General features: G+C 40.5%; 1 protein-coding gene across 2 annotated transcripts in view; it reads right to left on the bottom strand.

Moving 5' to 3' along the window:
- The window catches only part of EPHA3 (EPH receptor A3), a 223,914-nt gene that overhangs the window by 77,588 nt on the left and 130,529 nt on the right, over positions 1–15,797 (bottom strand). For both annotated transcript variants that reach the window (XM_035315180.1, XM_035315181.1), the window contains exon 4: positions 17–172. In XM_035315180.1, coding sequence (XP_035171071.1) covers positions 17–172 — 156 coding nt within the window. The remainder of the gene's footprint in view (positions 1–16; positions 173–15,797) is intronic.

The raw sequence follows: 15,797 nt of genomic DNA, 5'->3' as shown, positions 1-15,797 counted from the left end.
CAATGATGCTACTCACTGGTGCAAGCCATGGATGGAGGGTCTTTCTCAGAGCGAAAGTAATTCTTTTCACACCTGCAGTTCAGAGACGCATCTTCGTAGGTAGAGCTGTGAGGTGGACACTTAGCACACTTCACGTTGCCAGCAGAGGCTTTGTAGAACCCAGGTCGACAAGCTGCAAAATGACAAGAGTGGAGTTCTAAATTCCATGGACATGACCTCCATTTTAACAGGTGATCTGGTTATTATCCTGGAATCTATGGAATCTATCCATATGTAGAACACATTTTGGGGGGTGTTTATGGTCTAAAACCCAGAGTTTTCTCATAATGATAAAGCTGATAGAAATAAAACCTCTTAGTAGAATGAAGCTCTTCACAAACCAACTTAGATCTGTATTTAATTTTGCCTGTATAACAAAACAGTATATTGCACCACCAAGAAACATTTTCTGTATTGGATTATGAGAACTTTACTTTTTTTTTTTTTTCTCCTTCTTCTCTTCTGGTGAGTTTACTAAAACATGGGCCCTGTCCTGCATAAGAAACTAACTTTATCCTCTCCCTGTTGCCAAGGCTTGCCGACAAGGGGACGCTAATTATAACCTATGTCTATTCAGTTCGGCATGACTAAGCCAGCCTAAAGGAAGAAAATAACCTGAACAGTATAAAATGTATTCAATTTCTGAAGGACTATGCATCAAACTCAAAGAGCTGCTTCTGATCCTGATTGACTATTGGGAACTTCCATGGTCTATACTATGAGGATGCTTTTTGCATTACCCAGTCCTCTAAGGATGGAGCTTGAACCCACAAAAGCTGCTTTTGACAAAGCCCTGGTAGTGATGTTTCATTAACATTTGCACACATCCTCTGTTTTGGCTCCTGTTGCATTTCAGACTGATTCATTCCCACATTTGCATCAGATGAAAACAGCCTTTGAAATAAGTTACAGAAATGAACAATCAAGTAAATAGCTTTTTATGAAAAACCCATGTAGTCAAATAACATGGTTGACTTCTTTCCGCTAAGATGATCTCACCATCTGAAAATCAAAAGAAATATATTAAACCCAAACCAGATAACACCACTCAGCCTTTACTGTTCAGCTGTGGTTTCTCTCCAAGGCATGCGTTCTTCTCCGAACAGCATTTACCCAGTACAGTTGCTCTGCTTACACTGGTCACCCGCTTGTTTTTTACCCACAGCTACAACAGCAGTACACAAACGGACAACATAACGAAAGGGAACACATCTGAAAACGTGTTCACCTTTTGCTACGCTTCTCTTCCACAGGAAACATTGCCTAATGCACTAGCATGCTAGGAAAACTGCTTTTTGTGTCTGGAGCCCAGACAGTCAAGCTTGAATAAAATGGCCCTGGACCTGTCACTGATTTAAATGTTAATTTGAAGCCAAAGGTTTATGATCTTAACATGAAGCTAAGCAGGCACACCTTGTTCATTTTTGCTTATGAACATGAGCTGAATGATAAATGTAGTATGCAGGATTGCATTCATTCATTTATTGCCCAAAGAGAAGGAAAAAAAAGAGCTCAGATGAGTAGTTTGAGGTGAAAAAAATGCCAGAATAAGAACCCCAACACCTTTGTAAGGGATGGAGGAGAGAGAGAAGCTACAGTGTTAAAATGGCCATTCAGCTTCCACATCACCATCCATAACTAAATCCTAACTGAATTTCTGGGCTAAGCTAACTTGTTCATTATTTCCCGGTGCCAAACACCCAAATGAAACACGCTGAAGGGAAATCAAAACCCAGTACAGCCACACGTCCTGTTCTGATACATCTTAATAAAGAAAAAATCTCCTTGCATGTCACTGAGCCCAGCTTGAGAAGTATGAAATGTTTCACAAGGAAGTGCTAATCTCAGCCAGCCTTCAGCACTTCCCAGTCCTTGCAAATAGATGCTGCCTGGCTGCAGCTGCTACCTCCTACTGCCACACTACTGAAACAGCTGAGAAAGACATCTCCTGCTTCACGATCTCTCCTGAAAGCCCTAATGAAATAATCCCCGGGTTCAGCCTCTGATGCGTGGTGCCACCAGGCAATTGGTGAAAGCAGACCTCATAGCAGAGCTCACAGAGCCTAACACCAATCTGTAGGATCCGGCACAGCCTGCCCTCCTTCAGTCAGGGCTGTTTTTGTTTCCATCTCCTCTGACGCTGCAAGGGTCTTTGGAGACTTTTGTTTGCTTAACTTGAGGAGAATAAAGGAAACCTTGACCCCTCTTAAACACCTCTGCTAGGAGAAAATACAGCAGAAAACAGAGTTGGCTTCTGGGGTTTTGTTGCTGTAGCAGTCCTCAGATCTCATCCCCTCCCAGCTATTGCCCCATGACAAGCAGGTCACACCTAGAGCAAGTCTCTGTTCTCCCTCCTACTGACAGAGGAGCTTCCGATTATTTTATTGTCTTGTGGCATGGAACGACTGTTCCTGACCCAAAGAAAAGAAGCGATGTCAACCCCGTCCGTACCAGCACCACTCACCGAGAAAGGACATAAAAAACAAGCATCATGCTGCCTCTATGTATACATTCACACAGCATGCTCATCAAAACTTCCTATGGTAACTCAACACCAGTTATTAAACACTTAACTATATCTACTTAGCTTGAAGGGACATTTTTAAACTCATGGGAAAGATGTATTTATGAGTACATACATCATAAATCTTATTTTTTTTTTCTAATAATTGTATATACTATCTCAACATAAAGATTAGAAAAAGACTAATAACATAAAACTGAACCTTTGTCATGTGCTTGGTCTTCCTACAAGACCCAATTTCAACTGCTTATGAAGCATAATTTATTCATAGCATTGTTAACACCTGAGCATTCATTCATGGAATGCAACTACAGTAAGATTGCTTATTTGGGACACATTCAAAGCGCCTACCACCACCATTTTAATATGGTAATGAATTAAACATCAGTAAACAAGCTTGCACAAGCAGTAGACTTATTTTGTGGGGTGAGGATGAGAAAGGAAGGAATCAAATTGCTCCATTAAGAAGTGCCTCAGATGAAAACCTGCAGACCACCTTTAGAAAAGTTGGTGGTTGTATGGGGAGCAGGATGTGGAGCAGGAGAATGCCGGAGGCATTCTGCTTGAGCCAGATCAGCCTTTTTCTCTTTCAGAGGGACAGAGAGGTCCCTGTTTCAGGTTGTTGCCACTGAGCAAGTAGTCGAGTCGGGGGGAGGCGCTGCTGGAACCCTGCCATCCCTGCACGTCCCATCGAGAGCATCCCAGCCTCAGAGTTTCCCCTTGGGCTGTCTTGTGCTTGCTGTCTCTGTCTGTCAGACCTATTTAAGATTATTCAGCACCACAGCCCACAGGAGGAAAAAAAAAAAAAAAAAAAAAAAAAAAAAGCAATTATACTTGAAATTGAAGCCTGGAATGGGGGTGTGCCAATAAGAAGCCATCTCAATGTATTTACAATTATTTTCCTAATAATTTCTTATTTCTGGTATATAAGAGAAAAGAGACAGAGTCTTAATTCAAAAGGATTCCTCTTTATGTCAGGAAAACTGGATTACATGAACTAACAGAAGAAAGTTTGGCTTTTTGAGGTGAAGAGCTTCAATTTCAGTCAAGCTGAAAATAAAAGTACTAGCACTAGTCTTCACTCAATCTGTAATTTCAGCATGGGAACCAGTTGTGAGAAGTGCTTGATTTTCCTTAATGTTTTCTTTTAGAAGCCAAGGAATTTTTCTTTCCCTCACTTCCATGTTGTTTTCAAGTGGGAGACAAAAATGAGGCTATCCATTTCTTTGGTTGCTTAATTACTACTCCTTGTAGTAATAGGTTAGTGTTTTAAAAGAAAAAAGGGGGGTTGGGGGGGAGGGAGAGGGGACCACGAGCCTATATTTGTGTGTTTTTCACGTCAAGCATTCAAAGCCATCCAAATTCTTGGTAGTAGTAGTGTGGACACAGGGCTAGCAGAAGAGCTGCTTGCAGCTGACTCTAGACCCTGGTGCTGCCACCACTGCTGTGGCCCCAGTGCCTTCTCCCTTCCTCAGAAGGGTTCAGAGCAGGTGGTGGTGAGAAATTATCCCCAGGGTCTTTCACTGCCAAAGCTGGGTGGTGTGGAGGAGAGCAAGGAGTCTCCCCACCGCCTGCAGCTGTTGCTGGTGAGAACTAACTTCCAAAGCAGTCCGGTGGAGGGGGAAGACATGAGAGCAAAGATGAGCAATAGGCCAGGAACAGAAACCTCTCAAGACACCAAAAGGGAGTAAGAGAAAATTTGAGGGTTTCTATAATATGTGATGTACACCATACAGCAAGGCTGTTTGGTTTTGCTTCTTAAGAAGATCTCCTCAAGTCAGATACCTGATACCTGTTGGCACTGGTACCTCCTGCACTAACTCCAATCAGAAGTAATTTAAAATTGTATTCGGTCTGACTTCAGTCCCTTCTGCATGAGTGAGAGCCACACTGACATCGTTGAAGCTGCCTGCTGGTAAGAGTTTCAAGGCTGCAGTTATCTGTGTTAATGTGTAAAAATGAGTTCCCTTAAGCTAAAGTTGATGAGTGTCTTAGAAAGTGGGGAAAGTTACTTCAATGAAAGAAAAATAAATGTATGTAGCAATCTCTGGTAGTTACTGCTAAAAGAAATGAGACCGTCTTTTCAACGGCCAGGTAAGCTTTGCCTCTGCCCGATGTGTTTGACTTCGAGAGGAAAACACATTCCTAATTAAGGGTTAAAAGATTGGCTTCAATTTGAATTAACTTGAAATTAAAAACTAAAGCCATCAGGGGCATTTCAGCATTCAGACCACTACACTGGCTCTGGCAGGGCCCCTTGGTGGGCACAAGAGCACTGCAGCCATCCCTTGCTACCTGTGCCACCGGGCCTCTCTTCACTCCTTGTTCTGGGAATGGAGGTGCCAGACTTCGGGGCAAGGCCTAGGCCATGCAGCACGCTGGAGGTGGATATGGCTGTGGCTACCAAGTGATCAGAGTTCCCCTGCTGTTTGAGAAGACAGCCCGAGGGCAAAATGCCACTGTGGCACTGAACCACAGCACTTGGCACGTAAGGGAAGGTAAAGCACCTTCACACCCATACACCTGTGTGCAAGCAAAATGAGATGTGACACAGCTGTCAGCTTGTGAAAACGGATGACATAACCAGCAGCATAGATTAACCTTATAAAAATCCTAAAACAGTTTTGTTTTCCTTGGGCAAGTCATCTCTTCCCCTTCCTGCACTTGTTTATACCTCTGGTAAACAACAAAAAGATGAAAACCATGATTAACTTTAAATGAAGAAGACTTCACAACTGCTCATTTCACACTTCCGTCACAAATTATATCCAGCCATATGTGTCGTTCATGCCCTATATTAAAAATAACACCATGTAGATGTGCTATAGTTCTGGCTCAGATATATGAGGAGTAGGAAATGAAGGTAAAATTCTGCCTTGACTCATCCCATCATCAGTTTCTATCACACATTCACTACACCAAAAATGTCTCATTTTCTCCTCCCTTGCTCATTACAGCACCCTGCTCAGCAGGAAACACTGCATTATAATGTAGGTTTCCTGCAAAATCACTCAGAGCAGGGAAACAATCTTCAGCAGCTCTCACTGTTCATTAGCACATGAAAAGCCGCTTAATCTATGACATTACATAGGTGCACATCTTTTCTCTTTCTGGTCCTCTAGGTATCTTCTTGCACAGCTACATAACCCAGACAGGCTTCTAAAAACTACAGAATATTCTGAGTTCTTATTTCCATTGGACTTAAGACAAGCTCTTTGTCATTGGATCTGAATAAACAGTATGATACCACTTCATGGAGCAAGCCTCAGAGCCAAGTACTACACCTTACAGTAGGAACAGAGGCAGAGACCTGAATGTCACTGTTCCGTTGTACATCAACCACTCCCTGTACTTGCTGAGGAGGAGGAGAAGGAAGAGGAAGAGGGATGTGTTGGGCTGTGGTGCTGGTATAAACTCTGTGCCGGCCATTCTGCTTGTTGGGGAAATAAAAGCTTACAATTATTCTTTCACCAAGACGTAACAGGCACCATCTTCGCTGCAGTCTTCTCCATGCTATACATAATACCTGAAATAATTAAAAAACTGGCCACCAGAAGAAGCAACCCAGCCATTTTTGTTGTGTTATCAGCAAATCAATAAAGTTCCATATTGTATTTTCTGTGCACGAGACACATTTTACTCTGAAAATGCAGACAGAAAATTAAGAGTTGCATTTTAAATATTAAACTGATTTACCACCACTACTTCCATTATTAGCTTTGCAATAGCTCTGGAAAAATGCAGCTATTTATTACTCTAACTGATCTTCAGGGGGGAAGACCACTGCAGAAGGAAACATGGATCATGTACACTTGCATCTGTTGACGGGAAAATACAGGAATCACAGCCAAAGCTGTTGGCAGATGTGAAAAACTACTTCAGCTATCCACAACTAGAAGAGATCAACAATTAACAAGACCAACACAGTTCCTTTCCTATCACTAGACCTTCTCCGACAACAAGAGGTCCACAACCCGAGGGTTCAGGAAATGCTCTCTTCTCTATTTCCTACTGCTCCAGTCCCTCTCCCTGTGCATGTGCATTGCAGTGTGGCACTGCAATGCCGTGCAATGCCTCTAGAAAAATAATCTCTGGAATGAGCACTTTCTTTTTTTTTGCACCTGAAAGCTGCTGCCAGTACAAAAAAACATATTCAGTAGTATTTAATCTTACTCATGAGTAAATTTCTGCTTTTTCCTACCCACTTCATATTTTATAGTGATCTGTGACCTTAATGTATTTTAATCAGATGCTTTTTAAATTGGCTTTACTCCCAGGTCAAGTCATTCAGCAGAAACAATTCCTGTTCTTTGTTTAATAACTGTTACTGGCAGACATATTAATTATATGTACATAAGAGATAGCTCTATCCTAAGGGAATAACACTGCACCTTTCAACTGCAGTCTGTAATAGTTTCATGTTATGCCTTGCAGGCTTCTGCATCTCTTTTTATGAAGTGCATTACGGCCATGATTGCTACCAGCAGTATTGTTAGAAGTGCAACGACAAAGACAGTCGGTCTTAAATGCAGCATTACAGTACAGATGTACTTGGTTGTGGGTACGCAAATATCTTGCTCTAAAATGCATAAGGCATTTCAGCTCATTCACAGGCTTTTTTTTTTTTTTTTTTTTTTTTTTTGGAGAAAAAGAAATCTTTCATTAACAGGAAAACACTGAGAACCACAGCCTTGATTCAGAATTTAAAGCAAATAAACAAAGTTCTACCTTAATTCCACCCATACTTAGTGAATCACTTGAGCAAGTATTTAAACAGGGAATTTAATAAACCCATGTTTATAAGCAGTGTCTTTCACTTTCCCTAAACAAGATGTTTTCCTGAAGCAGAGCCTGGACATGCTGAGATATATTAAACTGTCATTTTGTCAAACAAAGAAATCCCATGTTCTGTTTCTTTAGAAGTTAATTTAATCCACACAGAGATGAAAAATAACTTCCTAATTAAGAAGCATTTCCCCCAAAAAAAGTAAATTAAAGAAATACCAGAAAAAATACCCACCATCAGTTTCAATGGGGGAAGGGAAAGAGGAGGTTGTAGAAACACACACACACACAAAGAAATCTGAGAGTTTTAAACGACCATTTGGCAAGGATAGAAAGTCATGAGATACTTTTTCCTTGAACTAAAATTACACTATGGACTCCTCCAAGACAAAGGAGTTGTAGGATCCCAACAGCTTCAAACAAGGAACATTTCTTAACGTCAGCGTACAAAATACAGGCCCCCTGTGCCACAAAGGGCACAAGCTCTTGGGAAGATGTTTCCTTTCCAGCTCGGTGGAATTGGTGGGCACTGCACACACATTGCACTTGTCAGAGAATTAAAATCAAGACAGTGCCCAGTAATCCTCCCAGATTTGATTTAGGTAGTAAGAGAAAACCAACTTTGACTGCTTTACTTAGCGATGTTTGTATAATTGCTTTGAGCCCAGTCTGGGCCGGGTTAATAGGTTAGTCATAAGAACGTTTATATAAATAAATAATAAATGAATTGCCAAACAAAATACATCTAACCCAAAGTCTTATTCTTCGGCCACCTTGCATCTAATGGTAGTACCATATGAAAGTGCAAGAGAAAGGTAGATAATGGCCACTCATTTGTCCTCCCTCCTTTTTTTTTTTTTTTTTTTTTTTTACTCTCATCACTAAAGCCTAGGTTATCATTTCACAGTCCCAGAGCAAAAGGTTCAATAGAACCTCTTATTTGTTTTTAACAAAGATTAATTATGATAATCCTCCTTATTACTGTCCTACATATAGAATAGCCAATGTTTTTTTGCTAAATCTTGGTCTCAATACATTTCTCTGACATTCCTGTCCAGTTGTTCATGGCAATACATATATCTTGAGCCAAATCAGGTAACTCAGTAGTACAAAAAGTCTGCATTTTCTCTCTGGGATGGAGGGAAGATGAATTTGCATTTTCCAAGGCTGAATGTTCTTTTGAAGCCTTCCACCTTTGCTAACACATGTGGGGGAACAACACTGTCCCTATTTTACAGGTGAGGATATTAACGCCAAATAGGCTCTGAATCCTTTCTTCCACTGACACCTCCTAATCACAATACTGTCTGGTGGGTTGTGTGATGTTAAGAAGAGCTCCCAGATGACACAAGTCCACTACTGCAATTAGCATGAATTAGTACTTTTGTTAGTAGTCTCAGCAGAGCTGTCAAATTAATTGGAAAAGAAATCTAACAAATATCTTTTCCCTTAGAGATACTCTTTCAGGTCAGGGTTGAGGCATATTGATTGAGCAGTGTGGGGGATGCTTGTGTGTCGTATGCCCTCACCAAACCTGCTTTGTTGATGAAACAGAGGACTTGGGCTTTGGGAGCTGTTAATCTGGTACCTGTCACAAGCAGTACATGTACACAAAAAGAGAAAACTGATTGTACAACCCTGAGAAGTAGGTGAGCTGATGGTAAAAATAATTAAGAGATTTGATTAAGGGACCATGGTTAGAATATATATACATTTGTTTTTGGCCTAATCTTGTTTTCTTATACCTCAGAGTTAGTTCTTTCAGTTTATCTCCAGTTTGCAGAGGCACCCGTAAATAGTGCACTGTTTCCCCAATTTTAAGCAATTTCTGAATTCAACCACTGCGAACAAGACACAGCTAGTCACGTACAAGTTGTAAGGGTTAGGAAGCAAGCGCTGGAGATGGCATAGAGCTCTTCCATAACATACACACACCAAAATATATAAATATATAATAAAGGCATTTTTAAGCACTCAGATTAACAGGAGACCAAATATTAAAATCATGTGTCTACACCTCATTCAATGACAGCTACTGAATTTCTTACTGTTAGTTTCACTGCCAGCCATTGACACATTGCTGCTTGAATTCATGGAGAGGTGGAGCTGGGAAAGGCAAGCTCTTAAGAAGAGAAATGGTGCATCAATAGCAGGAGCTGAAAGCTGTATGAAAAATTTCCTGTGGTTTAAGTTGCTGTTATTACTTGCTGACATAAGTTTGGGATGCAATTTAGTGTATCAAAATGTACTTGTAATTTGTAACAGCATGTAAGAAATTGCCCTTGCTTTGCTGGTAACGCTGTTAATGTCACTTAATGGGTGCATCTACATAAGCATTTTAGTTCAAGATTTGGAAAGCATTTTTAAAGCAAAATCCCAGTTGTTCCTTCATGTCGTTATTTGTTTTACACTCTCGTCTCTAGAGCATGTGAATAGGTCAACTGGAAGGTGCTACATGCATTCTACATGACCAGACTAGAGACAATCTGGAGCAAAAACTAGCAAAATGGGTACGGTATTTGTGTATGTGTGTGCATATATATATATATATATATATATATATATATATCAACTGCTTATCTTTACAGATCTGTTCCTACTGGGCCACAGTACCTGCTAATGTAGACATAACTCACAATTACCAGCTTTCAAATATCTCTGCGCAGTCAACATTGCTCAAATTGTTAGATATTTACATAACAACAAAGATTTAAAAAGCCCTGGTAATGGAAAAAAAAAAATAAATGATTTTATTAAAGCCATTAGGCATATAACTACAACCAAACAACACATTATCTGCTGTATTTTACCACATTTACTAGGACACAGAATGGGCACAAAGGGAGGTTTCAGTGATTACTAATGTAAGGCTTTAACCAGAAAAACAAGACATTACGGCTTCATCATCTTCACAACAACCTCTCTTCTTCATGTGCCTTTTTCAGTGACTGCAATTTCATCCTTCCAGAAGAAACTCTGAAAATTAACCAGTTATGGCCTCTGGGGACATCTGTGCCCTGACAATCTTCTTCTCACAGCTGAAAGGAAAAGCCCAAGGCTTTAGCAAAACTGTCTAACCACTCAAGTGCAATATTTATATACTGTATGCTTTAGCTTTTATCTGGACTTCCTTGGTATTTTGCCGTTTTAAAGAACTCTTAATTACTCAATATGCATTTTCTATGCATGTATTAAAAAATGTCTAGCTTTGCAGAATAAGCAATTATCTGCTGAACAAAAACCCAATTAAATGTAAATGGAAAAAAAAAAACAAACACAGTTCAGCATTTTTATTTCTATTTTTTATTTTTATTTGCTCACCTGATACCTATGTGAATACAAGGGGTTAGGAACTCAGATGTTTAGAAAACAAACTATCTGATGTATTGCTGCAGAACCAGATCTCTCCCTGTAGTGGGGAAGCCTTAACCATGGTAAAAGCAACATGAACTCAATATTCCTCAACAGCACTCACATTGCAATGTCGAAAATTAAACAGAAGGAAAAGGGAATTAAATTTTCAGTCTTGCATTCTGTAGCTATTTACTCCAGCAAGTGCTACTGTGTGCTAGAATAAAACACCACCTGTTTAAGTAACAGTTTTCAATTCTACTGAAGCTCAACACTAGCAGCAGGTTGGCACCACTGCATGCTATGGGGAAAAGAACTACGGAACAGCATTAAAATACATTTCATGATTCTGCACTGCTTTATACAAAAGCTCTTGCTGTCTAGATGTCATATGAGTTTTTGACTGAAGAAAGTATAAAGATAAGAAGAAATCATCATTGTCAAAGGATTTAACTACAGCACAATTTATTTTTTCAACTTCTTGCTTGAACAATTCAAAAGCAGGAATCAAGGAGGCTGAAAGGACATATGAATCCCTCAGAAGACAAAAACATTTAGGCAAATCCACCAGGAGACACAAAATCCTGCATCCATCAGTCCCCCAGGTAATGGAGAAGAAGGGTTGTGGTGTTTTCCTGCTGACAGCTCAGCCTTCTAGAAATATTTGCACCTACTCTCACTACAATCCCATGGATTTGACTGGGAATCTTGAGCCACACAGTCTGCAGTTAAACTGAAATGATTTTTCAGCTTCGTATTGGAAATAGGGAAGTCAGTTTATGTCTGGTTACATTTGCTTAGCCAAACTCAGAGTTCTGCTTCTATGAGATCTCTTTTACTTTTGATCGAACCAGGCCATAAAACCTGATGACACTTCTGTTATCAAAGTAAATTATATGCTAGGATATTGAACCAAAACTGGAGCTTTCTAGGTCAGGGCAGTCCATTGCTGTCTTGATTATATGTGATATACCATCACAGTCATGTATATAAAACACAGGAAATTGTTGAATATTAATAGAGCAGTAGTTCAATCAGCCCTATGAACAATATCCAATATATTCAAGCACAGACATATTTTGATCTGGTTGTAAAAGTAGTGAAAGGACTATATTTTACCATCTAATAACCTTACAACCCTTTTAGTATGTGCAAAAATTAAAACATGTTACAGCCACAGAAAGTAGAGCAATTCTCAAGAGAGTGAAGAGTGCATTCTTCTTTCTTGCTTAAGTCGCACATTCAAAAAGTATGTATTTATATTATTTTAAAGAATAAAAAAATCACCTGGAAGAAAGCACTCTGCATTCTCTAAGCTTACAGCCAAACAGTACAAAATAGCACAAAGAACCAAAAAAATATCATGTGGGACTGGACACAAAATATGTTTCCTTGCAAACCGAAAAAATCTTGTTATACAACTCCATTCAGATAACTGAAATACTATTACTTTCAGATTGCTTTTGGCAAAGCTAAAAGAAAAGCACCCCTAAGTCCTCTATTCTTATTTCTTATTTCTTCCACCACCCTCCATGCCACAGAGCAATAGACCTGCGCCCTGCCCTGCTTCTCAAACTTTTCCTTGCCAAGCCTGGGGTTCAGGACACAGCCAGAGGGGCTTACAAAGGCATCAAGACCCCTGAGCACAGCCCCCTGCAGTCCTTCCTGCAATAAATGATGCTATGGGATGCCCAACCCCAGCACCATTTAATGTGGGGTGTATGATGTATTTCCAACACCACCAAGGATTATGCTGCTGAACATGAGCAGACTAGCTAATTTCTCCAATGAAAACAACCAGGTAAAGAAAGACTGATCTTGAACAATACGGTTATGACAGAAAAATCTGATTATGAATATCACTTCCATTTTGACAACTGGTTTCCAGCATATACAATATTGTGGGTTTTTCATCCCCAAGACTTACATTTCCAAAAATTGCCAGTTGAACATCCACCAGTAGACACCGCTGGGCACTGGACAAGAAATTCCCCTTCCAGATCCTGATTCTTAAATCACAACCACATCAAGACAGATACAATGAACACAACAGCATTGCCTTCCTATGCACACACACACACAAAAAAAAAATACTGAAGTGCACATGGGCTCTTCAAATGATTTTTTTTTCCAACCAACCAACAAGATAGTAAAATCCCAGAGACAAATGAGCTCCTAAGAATCTCTGTTGTCCTCCCAAGCTGACACAGAAGAGGAGAATGGGTTAAAGTTTCCCTTACTGACTCAGTACCTGCTTACACACCCCACACCCATGACTAACCATGCACATTTCTGAGAACCCAGGATCGATGGATCAAAACCTACAGCTGACAAAAAGGCTTTGCAGGTTGCTTTGATCATATCTGACCTTCCTGGCCACTGCTGGAACTCCCAGCCCTGTGCTGGGATGCTGTGGGTGCCACTGCAGGAGCCAGCTCCTGAGGCAACCCGCTTCTCATGTGGAGATGCTGCAGAGCCTGCTCGAGGATTCAGCTAGGGATACCAACAGACTATTAGAAGAAACTACATAAACTGTACTTTTCTGCAAACCCATGGTTCTGTAGGCTTATGAACTCTCATTTCATAAGCATAACATATGCAGGTTTTCTCCTACAGAAGTGGCTCTGTTCCTCAGCCAGATGAATGCAGATAGCAGGAGTAAAATAGAAACCCTGTAACAGTAAATGGAAAACCATCTATAAACATGCTCTGCAGTCGATAGAAATCTTGGTGTCCATATAAGTCAGTAAAGCATTTATACATTTTTTCTTGCTCCTCTCCTGGCTGCCAGTGCTCTATGTCAGACTAGATGTATAGGGCAAGTGATTACGATAGGCAAGTATAGCTGTTTATTTTGAAGGTACTGTCAAAATGCATTAGCAAAATGCCGTATTGGAGCATAACTAATCTGAAATGATCTTCCACTAACATGAATGTCACTAATGCTGTGGTCTGCTGTGCTGACATCATGAAGCAAGATTAAGACATCTTTCCACAGTTAGAAACCCAGCCCCCTAGATCCAAGCTGATTAAGCACTTGGATCCCCACCTGGTGCCAAGAAAATGGCATGCACAACCCTTAGGTTTGGCTTTTTCCCATCCCATGAATTCCTGTGAATTAACTGCGTATGAACTTGCGTTTGGACTGCCTTCTGTACTGACAAAGTGCTGCTATCTGTGCAACGTGTGGCCAGCCCGGTAAGAGCAGGAAGCTTGCACCAGGGCTGTTACAAGTTCCGCTGCCGCTCCATGCAACCTGGGAAAGGGATTATGAGCCACCGTGTTCAGGGACAGATGGCTCAGCTACAAACAGGGACAAAGATTTGCACTGACTGGCAACAGTCACTTTCAGATACAAGTAGATACAAGTCGAGTTCACTTTCTACTGCCTCCTTCCTAACAAGGAGAGCTTTGCTTCTATGTTAGGATGCACTGTTAAGGAATGCTCTGTTCTTTCCCCACTGCTTCTCTTGGTTACACCAAACACTGGGTTTAACATATGGACACAAGTGGCTTCAAGTACACTCACAACAACTAGCTAGCCTCATTAATCCCAATGGACAGTGTAACTTAAGCCTGTAATACTCACAGACTGATTTAATAGCTACCAACAGTCCCAGCTGAGCAAAGCCTGGGCACCCTCCTTTTGCTCTGCCATATCCGCAGCCACAGTTCTCAGCTTCTCCCAGGCAGAAGATCTAAATCTTCTACTGCAGAGCCTGGCGGCAGCATGATCAATTCAATATTCATTTTGTCTCACACAGTTGTACAGGTGGCCACTCCTGGAGTTCAGAAGCCAAGATGACACTTGATAGAACAGCGAGGGGAAGAAGGAGCAGTGCTCTCCAGAGCCGGCTCTTGTAATGAGCACTGGACAAGTGGTGCAGTTCCTGCACGTCCTACAGTTTCTTCCCTTTGAATCCACAGGGGTGGAAATAACTACCTGAAAGTTGCCAGAAGAAACATCCAGCTGCCTAGGAGTCAGGGACAGGAAATTCTAGGCTTTTTAGGACGATTTGTACCTATCAATCTTTGTATATCCGCACTACTGGCAGCTCTGAAACAAAACCTAGTTGCACAGAGGCATGACTTCTTAGAGAACTGAAACTGCTGGTACTAATTCTTTCTACTCTGTTGAAAGTATCAGAAGATCACATTACCAATCCTGGATTTGCATTTTATATTGAAAAATCCCTCCTTCCCCCCTCTCTATGCACTCTCTGAAGTCTCCTTAAGATTAGGAGTTTATCTCATTCTTCTTACAAAGTCTTTTCTCCATCTTTTACGTCTCCATCCACAGATGTTGTGCCACATCTGCAGCACAACTGTCAGGATGGGAGTTAGGGTTCAGCTAGCAGTAAAGGAAAGTGTTTTATAAAAAAACAAATCTTTCTCCTAAAATTTGGAGCCATGAGTAATGTCTAAGAATAGAGATTTCATCATGTATGGCTAACGTTCAACTGTGTTTAAGAAAGTTGTAACAGCAGCTATCACCATGCAAAACCAATCAATTTTAGCCTCACATCTGAAATATATGGACAAGGATACAGCAGGTTCTCCTTCCCTTTTTCTCCATCTTCTATTTTCTTTAGCTTTTCTTACAAAGAAAACTTTCTCACAGATAAGGTATAGAAAAGATTCTGTAGCCTTTTCCAAGGCTGCTTCCGATGGCAATTTCCCTCTCTAGAAAAGCACTGCACAGCCAAAACAATTTCAAAATGAAGTCTGCAAGCAGACATAAGGTTGAATGTTTCACTGTAAGTGGATGGAAGGAAATATTTGAGGACCAAAATTAGTAGAAAACAATCATAAAGCAACACCAGTAGGAGGAGAGACTAATTTTTTGTAATCAGCATTTTGCCTAATTTCTATTATTTTCAAATAAGCCTACTGCTTCAATGCTCATTCACATTACAATACCACAGTTTAAGTTAAAAATAAAAATAATTTAAAAAAAGACTGCAATATCTAAGTGGTTCCAAGGAAAGGAAAGGGAAAAGGAAAGGGAAAAGGAAAGGGAAAAGGAAAGGGAAAAGGAAAGGGAAAAGGAAAGGGAAAAGGAAAGGGAAAAGGAAAGGGAAAAGGAAAGGGAAAAGGA

This window comes from Oxyura jamaicensis, chromosome 1 (genome assembly GCF_011077185.1).
Source record: "Oxyura jamaicensis isolate SHBP4307 breed ruddy duck chromosome 1, BPBGC_Ojam_1.0, whole genome shotgun sequence".
In the NCBI taxonomy this organism is placed as follows: domain Eukaryota; kingdom Metazoa; phylum Chordata; class Aves; order Anseriformes; family Anatidae; genus Oxyura; species Oxyura jamaicensis.
This window is presented reverse-complemented; position numbering and strand designations above follow the sequence as displayed.